This window comes from Polistes fuscatus, unplaced genomic scaffold (assembly GCF_010416935.1).
Source record: "Polistes fuscatus isolate 324 unplaced genomic scaffold, CU_Pfus_HIC Scaffold1, whole genome shotgun sequence".
Classification (NCBI taxonomy): domain Eukaryota; kingdom Metazoa; phylum Arthropoda; class Insecta; order Hymenoptera; family Vespidae; genus Polistes; species Polistes fuscatus.
The window spans coordinates 1,420,483-1,439,541 of NW_025112997.1; the positions used below are offsets into that span (position 1 = coordinate 1,420,483).

At 26.5% G+C, this 19,059-nt stretch overlaps 2 protein-coding genes across 4 annotated transcripts in view; one reads left to right on the top strand and one right to left on the bottom strand.

Moving 5' to 3' along the window:
* On the top strand, positions 1–3,850 carry LOC122514085 (transport and Golgi organization protein 6 homolog). Of its 3 annotated transcripts, XM_043630744.1 has the most exons (8): positions 1–17; positions 237–445; positions 521–644; positions 715–1,480; positions 1,564–2,748; positions 2,828–3,032; positions 3,154–3,305; positions 3,390–3,850. In XM_043630744.1, exons 2-8 carry the CDS (start codon positions 382–384, stop codon positions 3,681–3,683), a joined length of 2,790 nt encoding a protein of 929 aa, XP_043486679.1. In that variant the 5' UTR covers positions 1–17; positions 237–381; the 3' UTR covers positions 3,684–3,850. The 3 variants fall into 3 exon arrangements, with proteins under 3 accessions (XP_043486679.1, XP_043486669.1, XP_043486685.1); XM_043630734.1 differs by lacking the exon at positions 1–17 and having other exon boundaries at positions 193–445; XM_043630750.1 differs by lacking the exons at positions 1–17; positions 237–445 and having other exon boundaries at positions 577–644; positions 715–738; positions 819–1,480.
* LOC122514100 (rab3 GTPase-activating protein catalytic subunit) overlaps positions 3,518–19,059 on the bottom strand; it is a 24,681-nt gene continuing 9,139 nt past the window's right edge. Inside the window, exons 7-15 of the mRNA XM_043630761.1 lie at positions 6,163–6,220; positions 6,005–6,092; positions 5,761–5,893; positions 5,451–5,631; positions 5,161–5,260; positions 4,688–5,007; positions 4,389–4,592; positions 4,055–4,297; positions 3,518–3,599 (exon numbers count right to left, since the gene is read on the bottom strand). Of these exons, the coding sequence (XP_043486696.1) occupies positions 4,070–4,297; positions 4,389–4,592; positions 4,688–5,007; positions 5,161–5,260; positions 5,451–5,631; positions 5,761–5,893; positions 6,005–6,092; positions 6,163–6,220 (1,312 nt within the window). The 3' untranslated portion in view covers positions 3,518–3,599; positions 4,055–4,069. The remainder of the gene's footprint in view (positions 3,600–4,054; positions 4,298–4,388; positions 4,593–4,687; positions 5,008–5,160; positions 5,261–5,450; positions 5,632–5,760; positions 5,894–6,004; positions 6,093–6,162; positions 6,221–19,059) is intronic.

A 19,059-nucleotide genomic window follows, 5' to 3' on the forward strand; every position in this document is an offset into this window, starting at 1 on the left:
TCATAATTTTTCAAAGTGTAATAACTATTTTCAACTAATTAATGATAAATACAAAATATTTGACAAAATAAAGTTGTTTTCGATTTTTCGATTTTTCAATTATTAATAACTAATTAAGAAATTAATTATTAAAGTGAGCAATTATGGATTTTGATTGAGCAATTTAGTGAGCAATCAAGAACACTTATTCATTTTTTTCTGTTATTGCGATTCTATGCCAACTTTTTTGTGCTCAGTCTTTCGTCAACTACGCATCATCACGCGCTCGCTGTTACTGACGCTCTGTCGATCATAGAAGATGGCCGCAAGCCTTGCTACTTCAATCCACCGTCTTCAATTCACCATCATATTCTCGCTAAACATTTAATAAAAAATAAAATAATGGAAAAATCAGACCAACTTAAATACATGCAGATATTATATATATTAACAACAAATAAAATTGGTAAGTGTATTATTTCATTTCTTTTACCAAAATTATATTTAAACTACATGTACAATTGTATTTTATTTTTTATAGAAGTTAATGATTTTGAAAATAAATTAGAAGAAATTGTGAACGAGACACTTGCTCATTTATCAGAAGATGATAAATATACAATATTTGGTGAAAATAAATCTCCAAATAGTAATTCAGATATAAGGTTTTGTATATTGTTATCTTTTTTATATAATTTTATTCAATTAATAATAAATAATCTTTTAATACTACAGATACCAATATATCCAAATAATCACGTACGTACTAAAAAAGGTTCAAATAATAGAAGAAACTAATGATTACATTAATGTTAAAAGATATAAATTGTTTAAAACAGCAATAGAGTTAATAGTATCAATAGGAATAATACAATGCTTGTTACCTGGAATTGGTGTCGATATGAAAAAGCTATGTCCCAGAGCATTGAAATTAAGCGAAGAAAAGACAACTATTTTACAGAAATATGAGAGATTATGTTTGTCAAGCCATTCTCTTATTGAATATTACAATCGAAATTTTTTACGACCAGCCGTTCTTTCCCACATTGGTTCATTAATCGCAGCATTGTTGCAATTATCATATGCTCCTTTAAAAAAACCTAATGAAGAAGAATTACCTTTGAAACAAGAAAAGGAAATGAACGAGAAAGAATTTGTGATGACCGTTGATTTGTACAAAAAATTACGATATGATCAGAAACAATTTTTGTCTGAATTAGAACGTTTATTTGATAGTTGTCCACAGTATTTAATTATGAAGGAATTAATGGTAATTCTTGGAAATAAAGAAGCACCCTTATGGATTTCTAAAAAAACTAGACAACATTTAATACATAAAATTCAACAACCTAATGGAGTGCTGTCATTGATTAATACATTGTGCGATGACACAATGTTAGATTTGGGAACTGATTGGAACAAGCTAGATGTAATCTCTAGGTTGATTGCCACACCACATGAAACCGATCAAAATAAGTATTACGAAGCCATATGTCCACAGGTATATTATTAAACTATTCATTTAAATTATTAACTAATTAATAATATTTATCTAAAACAACAAATTTTGTTTATTTGTTTCAGCTTTTAAATTTTTTAACGTTAAAAAATCTCAATAATTACTGGATAATAGCTCACAACTGTATAGTAACTCTTTACGAAAGTAGCCCTAATATTTGCAAGAAAAATATTATCGATATTATAATGAGACCATTATTAATTACAAATGTGGATCACAAAGTACCTGAAAGTGAATTGAACACATGCATAGAAAATCTTTTGACTTGTTTCACGTCAAGTGAAACGCAATTTAAAACTTTGCCTATCAAGCTTATGTCAATTATAACCATTCCATTGTTTTCCATTCATAACAAAATAAGATCCAGTGCTTGCTTGTTAAGAAACAAAGTCAGACAATTATTACTGAAACTTCTTCACGAAGACGATTTGCAAAATGATCTTTTCTCTGCGTTCCTTGGATATAATACGAAAGAAAATTTTGGTAAATACATATCCGTAAAATTTGGATCCAATGGTGGAGTTGAAATTATAGGAATCGAACAAAATTTAGCATACGAAGAACTAGCTGATAGTTTGTTTGATTTAATATCCCTCGATGAAGTACTTATTACTAATTTATTCTCTTATTTGTTAAAATTATTATCCAATTCTAATAAATTGATTTCTGATAATGTATTAGAAACATCTTATGATGTAATGGAACGTGTAGAAAAACAATTAGTTACTATTAAACTCCTATCGAATTTGACTACCAAATCTGTTGTTCAAGAAGCGCAATTGAAAAATCCTGAACCGTTGTTGAATTTTATTAAATCTTTATTCGACGAGAAAATAATCCAAAAACAAAATAATAGTGAAAGCGACGATCACGAAGTTATTTACATTAGTTTGATGTTAATCAAAATGATTATAAGTTCCGAAGATAAAACGTTAAATCGAACGCGTTTCGAATCATTTGCAAAATATTTAAATGAACGAATTAACGATTCTACGATGCCGTCGCAGTTGGTAGCGTTGATAAAAGAAATAATTCGGCTCATCGAATGCAAAGAAGAATCTAATCAAACGTATTACGACGATTTATCTGTAGATAATAAAAGATTTAATAAATTTGAAGAAGCTATTAAAGATTTGTCAGATCCATTGCTTCCAGTACGTGCTCATGGGATTATAACGTTAACAAAATTAATTGAAATAAAGGATCCAATCGCTGTTGCCAGGAAAACTATTATCTTACGTTTGTTTCAAGTGGGTTTATTATCTCTAGTCTTTCTTATCCCTTATAATAAATAAATATATTTATATACTTTTAATCTAATAAATACAGGAAAATTTGAAACATGAAGATTCGTTCATTTATCTTGCTGCGATAAATGGTATGTGCGCTTTGGCTGTAATGTATCCTAAAGAGATAATAGTAATATTGGTTGAAGAGTACATATGTATGCCTCAACGTATTGCAACCTGTGATATTTCTGTACAAAGTAGAATAAAACTTGGTGAAATACTTGTAAGAACGACAAGACAATTAGGTAAGAGAATTTATATATGGTGTTTAAGATTTTTCAAGTTAAATGGTATTATCAGCATAATCCTATAAACAAAAATAATAAAATGTTAACATAAATTATTTTATACATATAATATTTCCAGGTAAGATAGCTTACGTGTATAAGAATATACTTGTTAATGGATTTTTATGCGGTGCACGTGATCCAGATCCATTAATACGTGCATCGAGTCTTTCTTGTCTTGGAGAACTTTGTAAAGTATTAGGTTTCCATCTTGGAAATGTTATGATAGAGGTAAATAAAATACATTTTTATTATTTAACAAAAACATCGTTAAAATATATAAATCATTGGAAATAATGAAAATAACATTTGTAGATAATCTTCTGCATTACATGTATCATAAAGACGGACAAAACACCCGAATGTCGTAGAGCGGCGGTTTTAGTCATCACTTTGTTACTTCGTGGTTTAGAAAAAGATGCTTTAACCAAGCTTGGTAGAGATTTGTGTGAATTACATCGTGTTTTAATACATTTAAGAGACAACGATAAAGATCCAGTCTTACGTCTACACGCTCAATTAGCTCTGGAAGAAATTAACGATATCGTATCAAATTACATTTTCGGCAAATCAGCACTCGATAAGAAAGTATTTTTTTCATTGGAATAAATATAATAATTATTTAATAATTATACATATTTATCTATATTAAATTAATTATTTTTTTGTGAAATAATAATAATAATAATAATAATAATAATAAAAAGAAAAGAAAAAGCATGTAATACTTTGTATCGAAAAGTAATGAACATAATTGTAAGAAGAAACATTGCAAACAATTGTGTTTTTCTTAAAAACATTACGCATAAAAATACACGCATTAAAAAACCATCGTCGATTAATCCAATAAATATGTAAAGATTGATCGTTTTAGAAAAAAAAAGGGAGAGAGAGAAATACAAAAAGAAATATAATTCATAGTTAAGTGTTAGAAAAATTTTGTACAATCCGCACATATCGAAACTTACGATTGAATTTACCTTTTCAATCATGAATTATAAAAATACAGTGTCCTCTGAAAATGAGCCAGCTAAACGAATGGAATCTCGATGAAGGCACGCGTACATCCTTTGAGGTTGTAACGACGAAACCACCGAAGGTCTAGGCGTCATAGCTCGTAAAATAAATTCCTTCCAGGATGGTTCTGGGAATGTTTTGTATTTGCTATCTCCATTTATATCCGCTTCATGACTTGTACCTACGGTGGTCATCATATGCGCAGCCTAAAGCAACAATTACAATTGATTTTTTGTCGTAATGCGTTTCTTTTTTTCTTTTTGTTAAACAAAAAACGCAAAACTATCCATGTCTTACTTTTTGAGCATCTCGAAACATTGACATTATACGAGCCCCAATATTTCCTCTTGACCCATTAGGTACAACAACTTCCTTTCCTCTCATTAATTCTATTAAAAATGATGTAAATTCTTTGGAATCGTCGCTTCCTCCTAATTTCAATTGCAATGAATTAACCTGCGCAACTAAAGCTTCTACGCCTTCGATATCGCGTGTTATTTCCTAAAAAAAAAGAGGAAACATAACCGAATATGCATTATTAATACAACAATATAATACAAACAAATATAATTAACTTTTGAATAACGAGAGTTTACCTCGTAGAGCTGTAATTTTTGATGAAGCGGTTTGGTAACGTATTGCAACTTATTTAATATACTCTGTGCAACGTCCGGTAAATTAGGCAAGGCCTCTTGTTTTTGTAAATTCAAAGTATAAAGCGCGGCGTGCGTTAATGATGGTAAAAGAAGTCTGGCGACTTGGCCGAGTCTTCTGGAGCTTAGAAAGTGAAGAACTTTTTCAGCTTCTCTCGTGTCATCGAATAATCGTTTTTGACGATGAGCTGGTACAGGTTGGGCCGATGCCCAGGTCGTTGACCATGCATTCTCGGGAATTAACATTCTTGGTGAGAGATGACCTACAAAGTATATATTTTATTTATTTCTATTTAATTGTATTATTAATCGTTAGTAATAGTAATTTAAAAATTCTCTTCGTTGTGTAACTATACGTTTAAAAAAATCTTATAAAAATAATATTTAGAATAAATATTTAAGATATATTAACTGACCATTTGGTTGACCCCATTCATTGGTTCCTTTATCTTCAATCCAATCACGAGGAGAATACCATCTAATAAAATCTTCTAATATTGCACCTGGATTAGCAGCCTATTTAATTAAAAAAAAAAAAATAATATTATTATTATATTATACATTTAATTTTAAATTATATCTTGTCAAAATATAAAATGAATTATTATTATATTATAACGAATAAAACATTTATTACAATTCTTTTTCGTTAAACTTTTAATATATTTTGTTAACACCTGTTATTTAAATAATATCATTTATATACTTTAAAAGATTCCATGTCGGAAAGCAACGAAGCGCTCATCATACGGGCTCGCATTTCCGACGCATATTTATCGGTTCCCAGCTGCATCATTACTTGAGCGTCTTCTTCCAATTGGTCTTCCGTTTTTGGAACAGGATCTTGTGTTACAGGTAAATAAAGAGGATCACCTGTTTGTAATAGTCTACAAATATTCAATATATGTCATATCACGTGTCTTAGATTTATCGATAATCAAATATTTATTTAATTAATTACCTAATCAATCAATTTATTTATATGATTAATATTTATACTTATTTATTAATTGTACCTCAATGATGGATGCTTTGCGGATCTTCCAGCTGGCTTATTCCATAACAAATGTTTTGCTTTTATTTGTGCATTCGTTCCTGCATTTTCTAATACTTCGCTTGTACATTCAAAAAATTCTTCCTCCTCTGATTCTACAACAAATGTATATTAATAGTAATAATATATATTATATTATTTTGCTACCAATTTCAATGTAATAATTATTATATATATATATATATATTAATATTACATTACTATACCTGTTTCAAAGTCTTCGTATTCTACGCTCTGTGATTTATTAATCGAATCTTCCCTATTTTTCTTCCTTTCGATGCAACAATTCATCATCTATAATAATCAAATAATTTGTACAAATAAATTCTTGTAAAATAATTTTCAAAAATCAAAACTAATGTACCTGTAATTTTTGATGTAACAAACAAGTTCTAACGGAGTCTGGGAAACCAGGAGCAATTCTAAAAGAATAAAATTGTAAGAATTACTGCACGTTGAATTTTACAGTTCTTATTCTTTTTTTTATATATATATAAACAAGAATACAATTCGGTTAACAATACCAAATGAGTCTTCTTTAATATTTTTTTATTTTTTTTTTTAATCACAAGATGACCGAAATATCAAAGTTGATTCGAACGAGACAAAAGTTAACGGTTAAACTGGTTTTCTCGTCTGGTCGTACACTTCGTTTGTTAAAAAGTATCGATTTTATAAATTTCACGAATCTTTTCTTTCCTGTAAATCATATTTACGTTGTAAATTATATAAAAAACATAATTTTATTACCACGATGTAAAACATATCGCGTAGTTTATCACATCGAATGTAAAATTTTAATATAAGAACAATGTAAAAAAAAAAAAAGATTATCTCGTTGTAATAATATTATTTCAATGAGAATAAATTCTTATTCTTATTCTTACTTTCTTCTCTTCACTTTTTCTTTTATGAAACATTAAAAGAAAAAGATTAATCAAATTCTCACTATTATTTTAATATCCTATATTTACATAACTTATGTTAGTTTCACTCATTTTGTAATATTACAAATAATATATATATAAAAAGAAAAGAAAAAAAAAAGTAAAATAAAATCAATTGGTAGGCTAATAAATTTAGGATCATCTGTTTCTGTTTGTTGTCTGTAAGACCAATATTACACGTGCAGATGTAATTTGAAGAAATTATACAAGAATTTTATTGTATAAAAAATAAAAAGATAAAAAAAAAGATTAATTGGACAAGGGGTTAATGTATAGGTTTGGTCAAAGTATTTCCATATTTTTCTTTATGGAACAATATTACAAGTGTAGATTTAATTTGAAAAAAGAAAAAAGAAAAAAAAAAAGAATCTCAAATATAAGGGGTTAATATAAAAATGAAATATACGTTCTTGTATATTTGACGAAATATACAAGAATTTAGGTGTACAAAAAAATATAAAAAAAAATCAAATAAAATTAATTGGAAAAGGGGTTAAATAATGTATGGGTGTTTTCAAGGTGTTTCAGCTTTTTTTTTTATGAAACGATATTACATATGCAGGTATAACACAAAAGAGAGAAGAAGAGAACCTTCTTTGGAAAGGTGTATATCCACCTCTACTACACACCATGCCTACCTTTTAGATACAACCCTACTCCAACAGTTAGTTCGTTCAGGCAGGAGACAGGATTCTAGGGGGGCTGGTCAGAGTCTTCCTCAGAAGACTTGTCGCAGTCGAGTACAAAACCTCGACGCCGATGTGAGTTCGAAAGAAGAAGTTAACGGTGTGGTGTGCTAACCCCCGGGGGTCAGACTCCATTTTTCTTTTTTTTTTTATTTTCATTTTTTGTTTGTTTGTTTGTTTGTTTTCTTCTTCTTCTTTCCATCTTCTGTTATATATATTTGATCTCAATTTTTTTTTACAATAAATATAAAGAAAAAATACGTAAAATCTGTGTCGTGTTTATTCAACGTGATTTAAACAACAAGAAGAAAAACAAAAATTAAATACTTTTAGTGAACAGGTGTGCAATAGGACAGGTGTACAACGAACTATCATTCGATTAATTTATTTCTTTTTATATATTATACGGAAATTCAATCGTATGATTATCATCAATGTGGATGCAGTTCGTTGAAGATCAAAGGTTTCGCTATGCTTGTTCCACTGAATGCAAACTTTAATCTTAATCACAATTATTCTAATTGTTGATATAAGATAATCATCATCATCATCATCATCATTATCATCATTGATTATCATGGATCAAAGAAAACACATTTGTGAAGAAGAATAAGAATATTATAAAAGAAGATTAATTGTGTTTAGAATAACTTTGAAGATATTTAAGAAGAAACAATGAGTGAGTAAATAAGATGCATTTGAAATTAATTACAAATCTTTTTATCATAATCTTTTAATTTAATATCTTTAGATAATAAGAATAATAATATTAATAATAATCATAATGCGTTCAATCGAATTCAAATGAATGAAAAATATAAAATAGTTCGTTTAAAGATTTGATTTAAATTGGGATCTAATGTGATTATTATATACAAATAAAAAATGTTGTATATATATATAAAAATAAAAATAAAAGAAATAACTGTGAGAAGAAGAACTATTATACATTGGCATTCCATCTATTTTGCCGTGAACTTCGAAGGGTTAATGCACCCACGCATGTATCTTGTGGCTATCGTCTTCGGTCTATACCGTCCGTCCTTGAACCATGCTACGGGACAGTACCAACGTTCTATAGTCTATGCGATCTTTCCTTTCAAAGAATTTAACTTAATACACGTACATACCATACAAATCATTACTTCGTTCTATTTTTTGTAATATTCAATTTCAATAATTATAAAAAAAGAAAACAAAAAGAAAAAGTCAATTATCTATATATCCAATTTCATCAGAATTCACACAATTTATTTCGGTATAAATCAATAAATGATATCGTACATTTAATTCACGATAAGAGAAGAAAATAAAACATTAAACGAAAAAATACTGAAGAATGTATATGATGAAATATTTGTTCGAAATAATTAGAAGATTATTAACCTTTTGCACTCGAGGGCTACGCTATGGAGACGATAAAAAAAAAAAAACTAAAGCAAATTCAATTTAATCTACAACATACCATTTATTTATAATATGTGAATATGATTTTTTCTATTGAAATTACTTTGAGTTGCTGGTAATATAAATGAAAAAAAAAAAACTTCGAGTGCAAAGCGTTAAATGTCTAGAAATGTGGATGGAAATTTTGAAGATGTTAAAAAAAAAAAAAAAAGAAGAAGAAGAAGAAGAAGGTACAAAATATTAAATACATCCTAGTCTAAAAGAAAAAAAAAAGAAATGAATTAATTATCGAGTAATTATGTAAAAATTAGCAAGGATTGGAATAAAGTGTTTGTAATTTTTTTTTTTTCTTTTTAATGAATTTCGAAACGATAACGTATCTTTTAAATATTTGATGTTCTCTTTTTTTATATACAAAACGAAGTATTAAGATTAACGATCAGCTGAGAATATGCCTATAGTTATCATCGCGGTGAAATCTATGAAGATTTGCACGTGAAACGTTCAACGAGCATGGCAATAAGTGGTCCGTTTGTCCGAGATATTCGTACGATCATCAGACCGTGTTACTGTTCTTCCGCTTCGTTTCTTACATTAATATATATAAATAATTTTTTCTATTTATTTTTTCTTGTTTAAAAAGAAAAAAAAATTTGAACTATACTTATATCATTTTATTAAGATTAATAATTTTAAAGATTCAATTATTTAAATAAATAGTGTTGACGAATAAATAAAATATCGAATTATTCGAAAAGTTCATACCTATTTAAAAAAAGAAAAAAAAAAAAAACCAACAAAATATTAATCGTATCGATTTTTAACTCCTCCACCGGCAACGTGGATCTTTTAGGAGATCAATGTTATGTTTATTTTTAATTTAAAATCGTAAATAACAAAATAAATTGTTAAATAATATTTTAGAGACCCTAAAGAATATCAGTGAATTTTGTTAGATTTTTTTTAAATAACTATAACATAAAAAAAAATCAACCCCACGGGGTGTTCATAAAATCTACCTTACCGACGGAGGATTAGAAAAAAAAAAGAATTTATGTAATTTATAAAAAATATTAATCGGCATTAGTTTTTCGTACAATGTAATGCATAAATCTTATGGTTGATGAAAATGATTTAACCAATTTTTCGAAAAAAATTAATCTAATTAAATAATTCATTTATAAATCGGTATAAACTTATCAAGCAATTCAATAATATATCAAATATCGTAACAAGGATCAAAACCATGATCTTAATCTCGACTTATAGTGTGATGAACGAGGAGATATAACAACCGATCGTGTTAGTGAAAGTTTCACGTCATTGGGTCGAAGACACCTGTATACGTTACACTCACTTAATTTGTATCACATAACAATCTAACAAATCATATATCAAATAGTTGAACATTACTATACCATATAATACTAATAATAATTTTTATATTAATTGCATCTTTTTGAATAATAAAAAATATTAAAAAAAGAAAAGAGAAAAAAAAACAAAATAGATAATATTGAATTATCATCGATATGAAATGATAAATTTTATGTTCAACAAAAATTGTTCATAATAATAATCTAAATAAATTAACCCTTTGCACTCGAGGCCTTTTTCGCTTGCGCGAACCAGCAACTCGAGACGATTTCGGCCAAATTAAGTAGACATTTTACAGGTACTTTACAAACATTTATAAACAAATAAGCGTATCGAAATAATAAAATATCATCAGTTTATTCATTTATATGTCGAAAAAAACAAACTTTGATAAATACTACACTCTGTAATTAGTTTTGGTTGAGTTGACACTTGAAATCGGCCGGGCGCCGTATCGGCGGCGCTCGAGTGCAAAGGGTTAATATACAGATCGGTCATCGAACCTTGAACTTTTTCTTGTCGGTGTAATCGTAGCCTTTTAGTGGTTAAAACTTCCTTTCTAAGATTCTCTCTCTTCTAACTTTTCATTCGCGAGAATAGAAAATTTCATAGATCTTGTTTAGAAAGGTGTTGTACTCGCCCCCTCGTGGCCAGGGTTGCGTTTTGTGGTCACGTTTCTCGCATAGTATTTACGGCTGATCAACCGCAAAAGTGAACGTTCAATGTAAAGGAATGTTATTTTTATTAATTTATTATTACCACCAAGAACGTTTGATATGCACACGTTTCTAATATGTTCAACAATATTGTCTTTTTTTCAATATTTCCAATAAATATATATATTTATATTTTTTATAATTTTTTTTATAATTTTTTTTATAATTTTCTCTTTTTTTCAAATACAATTTTAGTTAAAAAATAAAGAAAAATATTCTTTATTTAAAAGAAATAATAATTATAATAATAATATTATTATTATTATTATTATTATTGTATTTTTAATTTCGAACACTCTCGCTTTTTCTTAGATTGCGTACAAGTTTTTTAACCTGTAATATAAACTTTCTTTTGTTCCGGATCACAAAATAGTTATTATATTTATAAGAAAATGAATCGAAATTATATTCGCAATACGCATTTTACTTTCGATACGATATTGAAATGAAATAACCGTATCTAAAAGTATATCCTGTATATTCTAATAATAATCGATCGAGAGTTAGAGTTTCTAATGCCTATATTTTTGGATTTTATAAATTCATTGAAGATAATATTTCAAAAAATAACTTGAAATATATATTTAACAAACGTTGCAACGACAATAGTAAATTATATCAAACAATCTCAACAATAAAATAAAAGAACGTAATATATCGCAAAATAATAATTGGAAATTTCGCTTTGTTTGTTAATTAATTCGAATATTATTGTTTATAGATCGCGCGCGCAAAAAAAAAGGAAAGATAGTGTTAAAATTTCTTACTATGACCTAATGCTAACCTACATCTTGATAAAACCAATGGAAACTGAGTTACTCGAGAGTCGGAGCTCTCATTTCCGGTACCGCTTCTTAACTTCCGTCCTCAGACGACTAGGAATTTAATTGCAAATACCGATGGATGCAAAAGCATAAGTTAAATAATTATATTTACTGATCGATCGATAGATCCTACAGGGATTAATAATTTATAGAAATAATTTCAATAAAAATAAAGTAATATTTAAATATAGAAAAAAGATTAAAGAAGCGAAATACACCCAACACAAAAATGGCGGCCCTCGCAAAATTCAATCGTAAATTTTTAGTTGCGATTCAACGATTAAATAAAATAAATTAACAATTAACAAAAAATAAAATAAATTAACAATTGTAATTTTATAAATTATATATCGTATCAATCGATTTAAAAGAAACTGTATAATAAAATAAATGAAAAATAATTGTTATGCGTTAACCGATTCTCGTATCGATCAAAAGAAAAAAAAAATATAACAAACTAGAATTAGAAACTAATTACAAGAAATTGTAATCTAAAATTGATCTAATAAATTCGATAAATCGATCTCGATCGTAATCTTTTTTCAACACATCGAATTATTACATAATTACGTATAATTCACGATTATATAATAATTATCAGAAGTAAAAGAACTCGTTACGAATTCACGCATTTACCACCCCACACGCGTGAATTATGTATCTTTGACTGGTAAAGAAAAAAAAAAAGAAAAAAGAAAATAATAATCTAAAGAGAGAAAGAGAAAAACATTTATATAACCGGAAGAAACGTTTCACCGGAATAAAACAATTGCATGCGTAACATAAATACGTACGATCCTAATCTATGGTGTGAAGTTTAAAAGTTCCGGTTCACTTGAAGAATACTGGTTACATCCTTAACTTGACAACTTTTTTTTTTTTTTTATTAACTATAATTAACCCTCTTTACTTCCCACACCTACTTTTCTCACTCTCTCTCTCTTCCTTTTTTAGAAACGAAATTATGAAAATTGAATAAACAACAATTTTTTTTAATACTGTTCCGAATATTTTCAATAAAAAAATACGTAAATTAAAGATTTGAATAATAAAAAAGAAAAAAAAAAGAAAAAGAATTTTGACTCTACCACGAATAGGGTTGAAAAGTTTTGAGTCAAACACTTATTTAATAAATAATTATATATTTATATTTATAATTTATATAGTTAAAAATATTAATTATTTTTAATTAATTAATTATTTATTTATTTATTTATTATTATTATTTTTTTGAATTTTGTATTTCGTTATATTAATTATGGTAATAATTTTCGAATAATTTTCTATGACAAATAAGAATACGAGAGCATTGATTGTTTTTAGAAATTATCGGTATAAAATTTTTCACACGAATGACGAAAGAAAGAGAGATATGTGGAACAACAACAAAAATGAATGAAAGCTTTAACACACGAGGAATGATATTTTTTGTTCTCTACCTCGCAATATCCTCTTTTGTCGTATACGAATAAATATATGTACTAGTTTATCCAAAGGAAGTCATTTAGTTCTGCATACATTAATAAATTCATATATTGTATTTTTTTCTGTAATATTCCAGTTCTTTTTTTTGTCCAATCTTATTTTCATAATATCATATGATAAACCGGTTTATTTTCCGTTCATTCAGGAAGAATATAATAAAAAGTGTTTAATGATTACTTTCGATAGTAATGTCTAAACGTTCAATCTATTTTACAATTAAATATATTACATATTAATACATCCAATTATGCGTATATGTAATTTAATTTTATATTAACTAAGACAAAATATAAGAAAAATATTTTTACTACGTGTTATTCGAAAAATTATTATTATTATTATTATTATTATTTTATTTTATTTTATTTTTTTAATATTATTGTATTCATTTATCATTTATTAAATCACATCAATTTCGTATAAATAATTTAATACATAATATATGTAATTATATATAAAAGAAAATTATACTAATAATATTGAAATCAATGTTATCTAATTATAAGAGAAAGTTATATTCCCAATGATTTGAATATTCTTATTAGAATTAGAACAAGACGTTGCATTATGAGAAGATACTTTTTTTATCCTATTTAAATTATATTATTTTAAACGAAATTTATAACTTTAGAATGCTATGACGAAATAATACTGATGAGTTTTAATATGTCAACCAGATCAAATTTGGAAAACACTGTCGAAACAAAAATTGTTCACGTGTTAATTCTTTTATATTACAAAACTCACATGTTTTTCGTGATTCGTTATTGTGTAATTAATGTCCTACTATGTTGTGAAATACGAAATGAACGTCACCTTCTTCACAATATAATGCTTACGAAATGTTACAAGAATGTAAATGCAAGAAAAAGAAGAAGAAAAAAATGATACAAGTCTCGGATTAGGTCAATCGTGATTTTGCATGCGAATTTAATTATACTCGTGTGTTCTAATTTATTATATTGCCGATTCAAATATTATTTTCTTATTCTTTTTCCTCTTGTTTTTTTCCCTTTTTTTTTGTAAATATTTAATGCATCATATATATGTATCGTATATTTTTGAAAAGATAAACTGTGTTATAAAATTATTGAACGCTTTCTATCGGTTAATTCGTTCTACCACTTTCCAATCCGTCTCGTACGAGATAAGTGCGTTTAATTTAGGTTTTAAGTATTACGCAAGATTAGGGTAAAAATAAAAATAAAATAAAATAAAAAAGATATAAAATAAAAAGAAACTGCAGGTAGAGAGAAATTAAGTAAAATTGTATCTACGCATAAAATGGACACTTCAGTAATCAATCCAAATGAATTATAATGAAAATAATTATTGTTACATATAACGGAAAAATAAAATATAAAAATAATGCGTTCGCAAGGTTATAAAAATAAAATAATTGGATAAACAATTTATTTTATTAAACTATTATATTATATTACAAACTATTATTATTATTATTGTTATTATTATTGACGAAAAATAAACCATATATATAGAAAGCTGCATAAAAAAATAAAAATAAAAATAAAAATAAAAATAAAAATAAAAACAAATTCGCGATCGAATCTTGTTTTTCGATTCCTGTCTTCGATCCTCCGGTCTACTTAACACAAGAAATAAAAATTTGAAAAAGAAGAAGAGTGACAATCGATTCTCCATCGATTCGGAAAATGTTAGCTGGCGTGAAAATAAATGTTTCGCATCGTTGAATTCAACAACCGGCGCCTACCTTATAGTAGTATAAACAAGACACTCGAATTTGTCGAGGGAACCTTTTTAAACCTGTTCGATATCTCGATTTGCCGGACATTCTCGAGAGAAAAGCGAACGTCGACGGAGCGAGACCAATTGGAACAACGATCTATATTGTTATCTCGATATTTTATTTATTTTTGTTTTATTTTGTTTGGTTTTATTTTAAATCATTCGAGATCTTTCTCGAATTTCTTCTCCAAAAAAAAAAATAAAACAAATACTAGATAAATATTTTAACGTTCTTTCGAAAGATTTAATTTTATTCATTTATTTTCAATTTGATATTTGTTCGATCGAAAGGTAGGAAAAACAAAACAACAAAATTTTAAATCATATATTTTATTTTAGTTTATTTTATTTTATTTTATTTGGTATTCGCGTATGTATTTCGATTTTATAAAATTTCGAACGAATAAAATAAAATAAAATAAAATAAAATAAATGTTTGAACGATATTATTATAATAATTTATGTTTAAGAATAAATAGAAAAACGGTAAAGAAAAAAAAATGAGGACTTGGTAACTAATTTGCATGCATGGTGTACTCGGTTCATGAGCCACTTTGATGCACATCCGCGCTACATCTTACGATTACTTAAACATACAGATAGATACATTTTCAAAGCTACTGAATAATATTACCAGGTCTTAGAAACTATTCGAAAAACTATGCACGATTCTAATTATAGTTGATAAAAGAAAGAAAGAAAGAAAGAAAGAAATAAATAAATAAACCAAATTGTCGACAATTAACAATATCAAAACAACAACGATTAGAAAGAAAACGAGACAAATGTGTTTTAATAATATATACTTGTATACAAAGAAAAAAAACATTCACACTATATACTCGTAAATGATTATAATATTTTATATTAATCACGATATTAACTATACGATGGTTAAACGAATAATTCTTTTTTTTTTCTTTTTTTCTCTCGCGTAAATATTTGTTCTGCAAAACGATATTTGCTTAAAAAATCAATGTTGGTAGGATAGTCACATATGAAAAGATTTTCTTTGTTTGCCAGCACGTTCCACGTGTGTATGCGTTTTGCGAGATGGAACAGGTAACAGTACTTAGATAGTCGGTTAGCATACTGTGCCGATTGGTAGCTGGGACCGTTACGAACATATGGAAAGTTTGGTAGGTCGAGAAAGAATTACTATCTATTCAATATCCTACATGTTTTGATACTATCAATTATCTATTAAATGTTATCTAATATAATTTTATTATTTCATTTTTTATTTATCAATATACTTTTATATTTTATATATTTTTGGTAATTTTATAAATGAAAATTATTAGCCAATTGTTTTATTAGTTTGACCCTAATACTGTATATTCATTTATTATTATTATTATAATTTATTAAATATTGAATAATAATTAATGTTAAAAAACGATTTTGAATATTTTTATATTTTATTTTATTTATATTGTTTTTTTTTCGGTTTTTAGGATAATTGGATCATTACTGTATATTCATTTATTATAATAATTTTTCATTTGTATTATATTATTAGGTTATCTACTAATACTTAATATTAAACAATTTCTAATATTTAATTTAATTAATTTGTAAATTTTTTTTTAACTGCTGGAGACCATTGCTACAAAATATAATTTATTATAATAATAATCTACTATAATATAATATTTTTATATATAGAATAAATTACATTAAAAGATATATGAATATTCAAACATTAATTATTAGCCAATGAAATACCGATAAAATGTTCCCTAAAAAATCTCGAATTATTTTATATAAAATGTTATTTATAAAAAAAAAGGGGGGATCAAGGATGGGGAGGGTGAAGTATCCATAAATTATTTTCTTAGATTATAAATAATCTAGTTAATTAAAAGCTCTTATTTAATGAAATTACTTATAAAAAGAAAAATGTATCTGACAAGTAACCGATCGTGACACACAATTTGTATTTGATTTCTATTTCTTATAAACTTACATATCTGAATAAGAAAAAAATAAAAAATGTAAAAAGGTCTTTCGTTTAGTCATGAAAATAATAATGCACGCGGTTAGAAATCTACAAGGTCTACAGACACATTCCACAGATTAATTTTATTCCATTTAATTTACGGTAAATCCGTATACGAGAAATGAAAAGAAATAACACGAAGAATATATAAGTAGCATAATTCTTCATAATATTCTAATTTGTTTACAACATTTCAAAAAGTCTTTTACATTCAAATTATTGCACACAAATATTTTCTTAACATTTTTATTTTCATTTTTTTCACATTATTCTTTCATCATTAAATTTCTAATCTCTTTTTAGGAAAGAAGAAGAAAAAAAAAGAATTATTATCGTATAAGAAAAAGTATGCTTCATTTCTTTCTATATACACATATAATTTTTTTTTCTTTCACCATATATACGATACAATTTCTCCATTGTTCCTTATACTTTCAAGTATAGAAACGATTATGAGAGAACGAATGAACAAAAAAAAAAAAAGTGTAATGAATGCAATTATTATTTGGAAGTAGAACGAAATCGTTTCATTGTCGGAAATTTAAACGACAAAATTAAATTAAAAAAAAAAAGAAATTATAATACAATGACAAATAAAATAAAAAAAAGGGAACAACAACCAGGAAATTAGATTTAAAAATGCAAATGCATGAAAGCAATTCCTCGAGTGGGATTGTGGAAAAAAAAAGCAAAGTATTTAAAAATTCGATTCGAGTCGAGAAATCTTTTCCACTTTCTCATATATAACATTCGAGATGAATGGTACACGTAAGAGAATTTACGCAACCAACGCAAGCAAGGATTCACCAACACCTTGGTAACATAATATTCTTCAATAAAACTAGTCTCGCGCATTGATCTTTCAACAATTTCAATTATTTCAACTATTTTTTACTCCTACGTGTTTATTTTAATTAAACACAAACGAAATACTTGGTATATTTCAACGCAATTGTTTTTTATTTATTTATTTTTTTTAATTATCTAAATCAACAAATTTAATTATTCAAATAAAACGCGAATAACAAGTGAACGCACTTAAGAGAACCTTTAAAATAAAAAGAGAAATATAAATTAATAAATTAATGAATAAATAAAAATATATATAAAAAAATAAAAATGAAACTTCAATCAATTTATTTTTGTTCGAATAAAACGTGAATGAGTGTATTAGAGTATTAGGGTATTATTAATGCGTATTAGGTCCTTCGAAAAAAAAGAAAAAAAAATTCTACAATGACTGAATGAATCAACAAATAAAAAATAAATAAAATTGTATTAGAACTAGACAAGGATTAATTACTAGTGAAAGATAAATACTATTGACCGTGTAATAAGTAAGTACTAAACCCTTCAAATAAATTTAAAAATAAAATGAAAAAAAAAGGAAAAAAAAAGGAGAATAGCGTGAGAACCATGCAAAGAATCGATTTAAAGTGAAAGATAAATACTATTAAAGTACAAGTCCGAGTTAATCTGACCAGTGTATCAAACACATTCTAATATACTCTAAGTACATAGCCAGTAGAAAATCTTTATCATACATTTCGATCTTGCGTTTGAAAAAAAGAAAGGGAAAAAAAATATATGAGAGAAAGAGAAAAAGAGAGACGAAGAGTCAAAAGAGAACGAAAGTGAAAGGCTTAGATTCCTAAGCAAGTTTAGTTGCACCCCATGCACGTGTATCATACACATATATTTCAACCTACCCAATCCTCCAAACTATAGGAAATCTTAAATATCTTATAATTGTAAATTTTCCTAGGATCATTCTTATAATCATTCTCTTGATCAGAGAAATTATCCAAAAAATAACAGAGAGAGAAATTATTCTAATCTACATTTTCATCACTTTCACTAATCTCTTATTTCTTTCTTCATTTATTTTTTTATATTTTGTTCGACGTGTTTCTAATAAGATTGATAATATCATCATTAATCGGTGATATTTTTCCTTGTTTTTCTTTTTCGACTGGTTCTCTAATGATTAGAAAATAATTGTACAAGGTTAATGTTAAGATAAATGAAAATGAATCGTTCAAGGATCCTT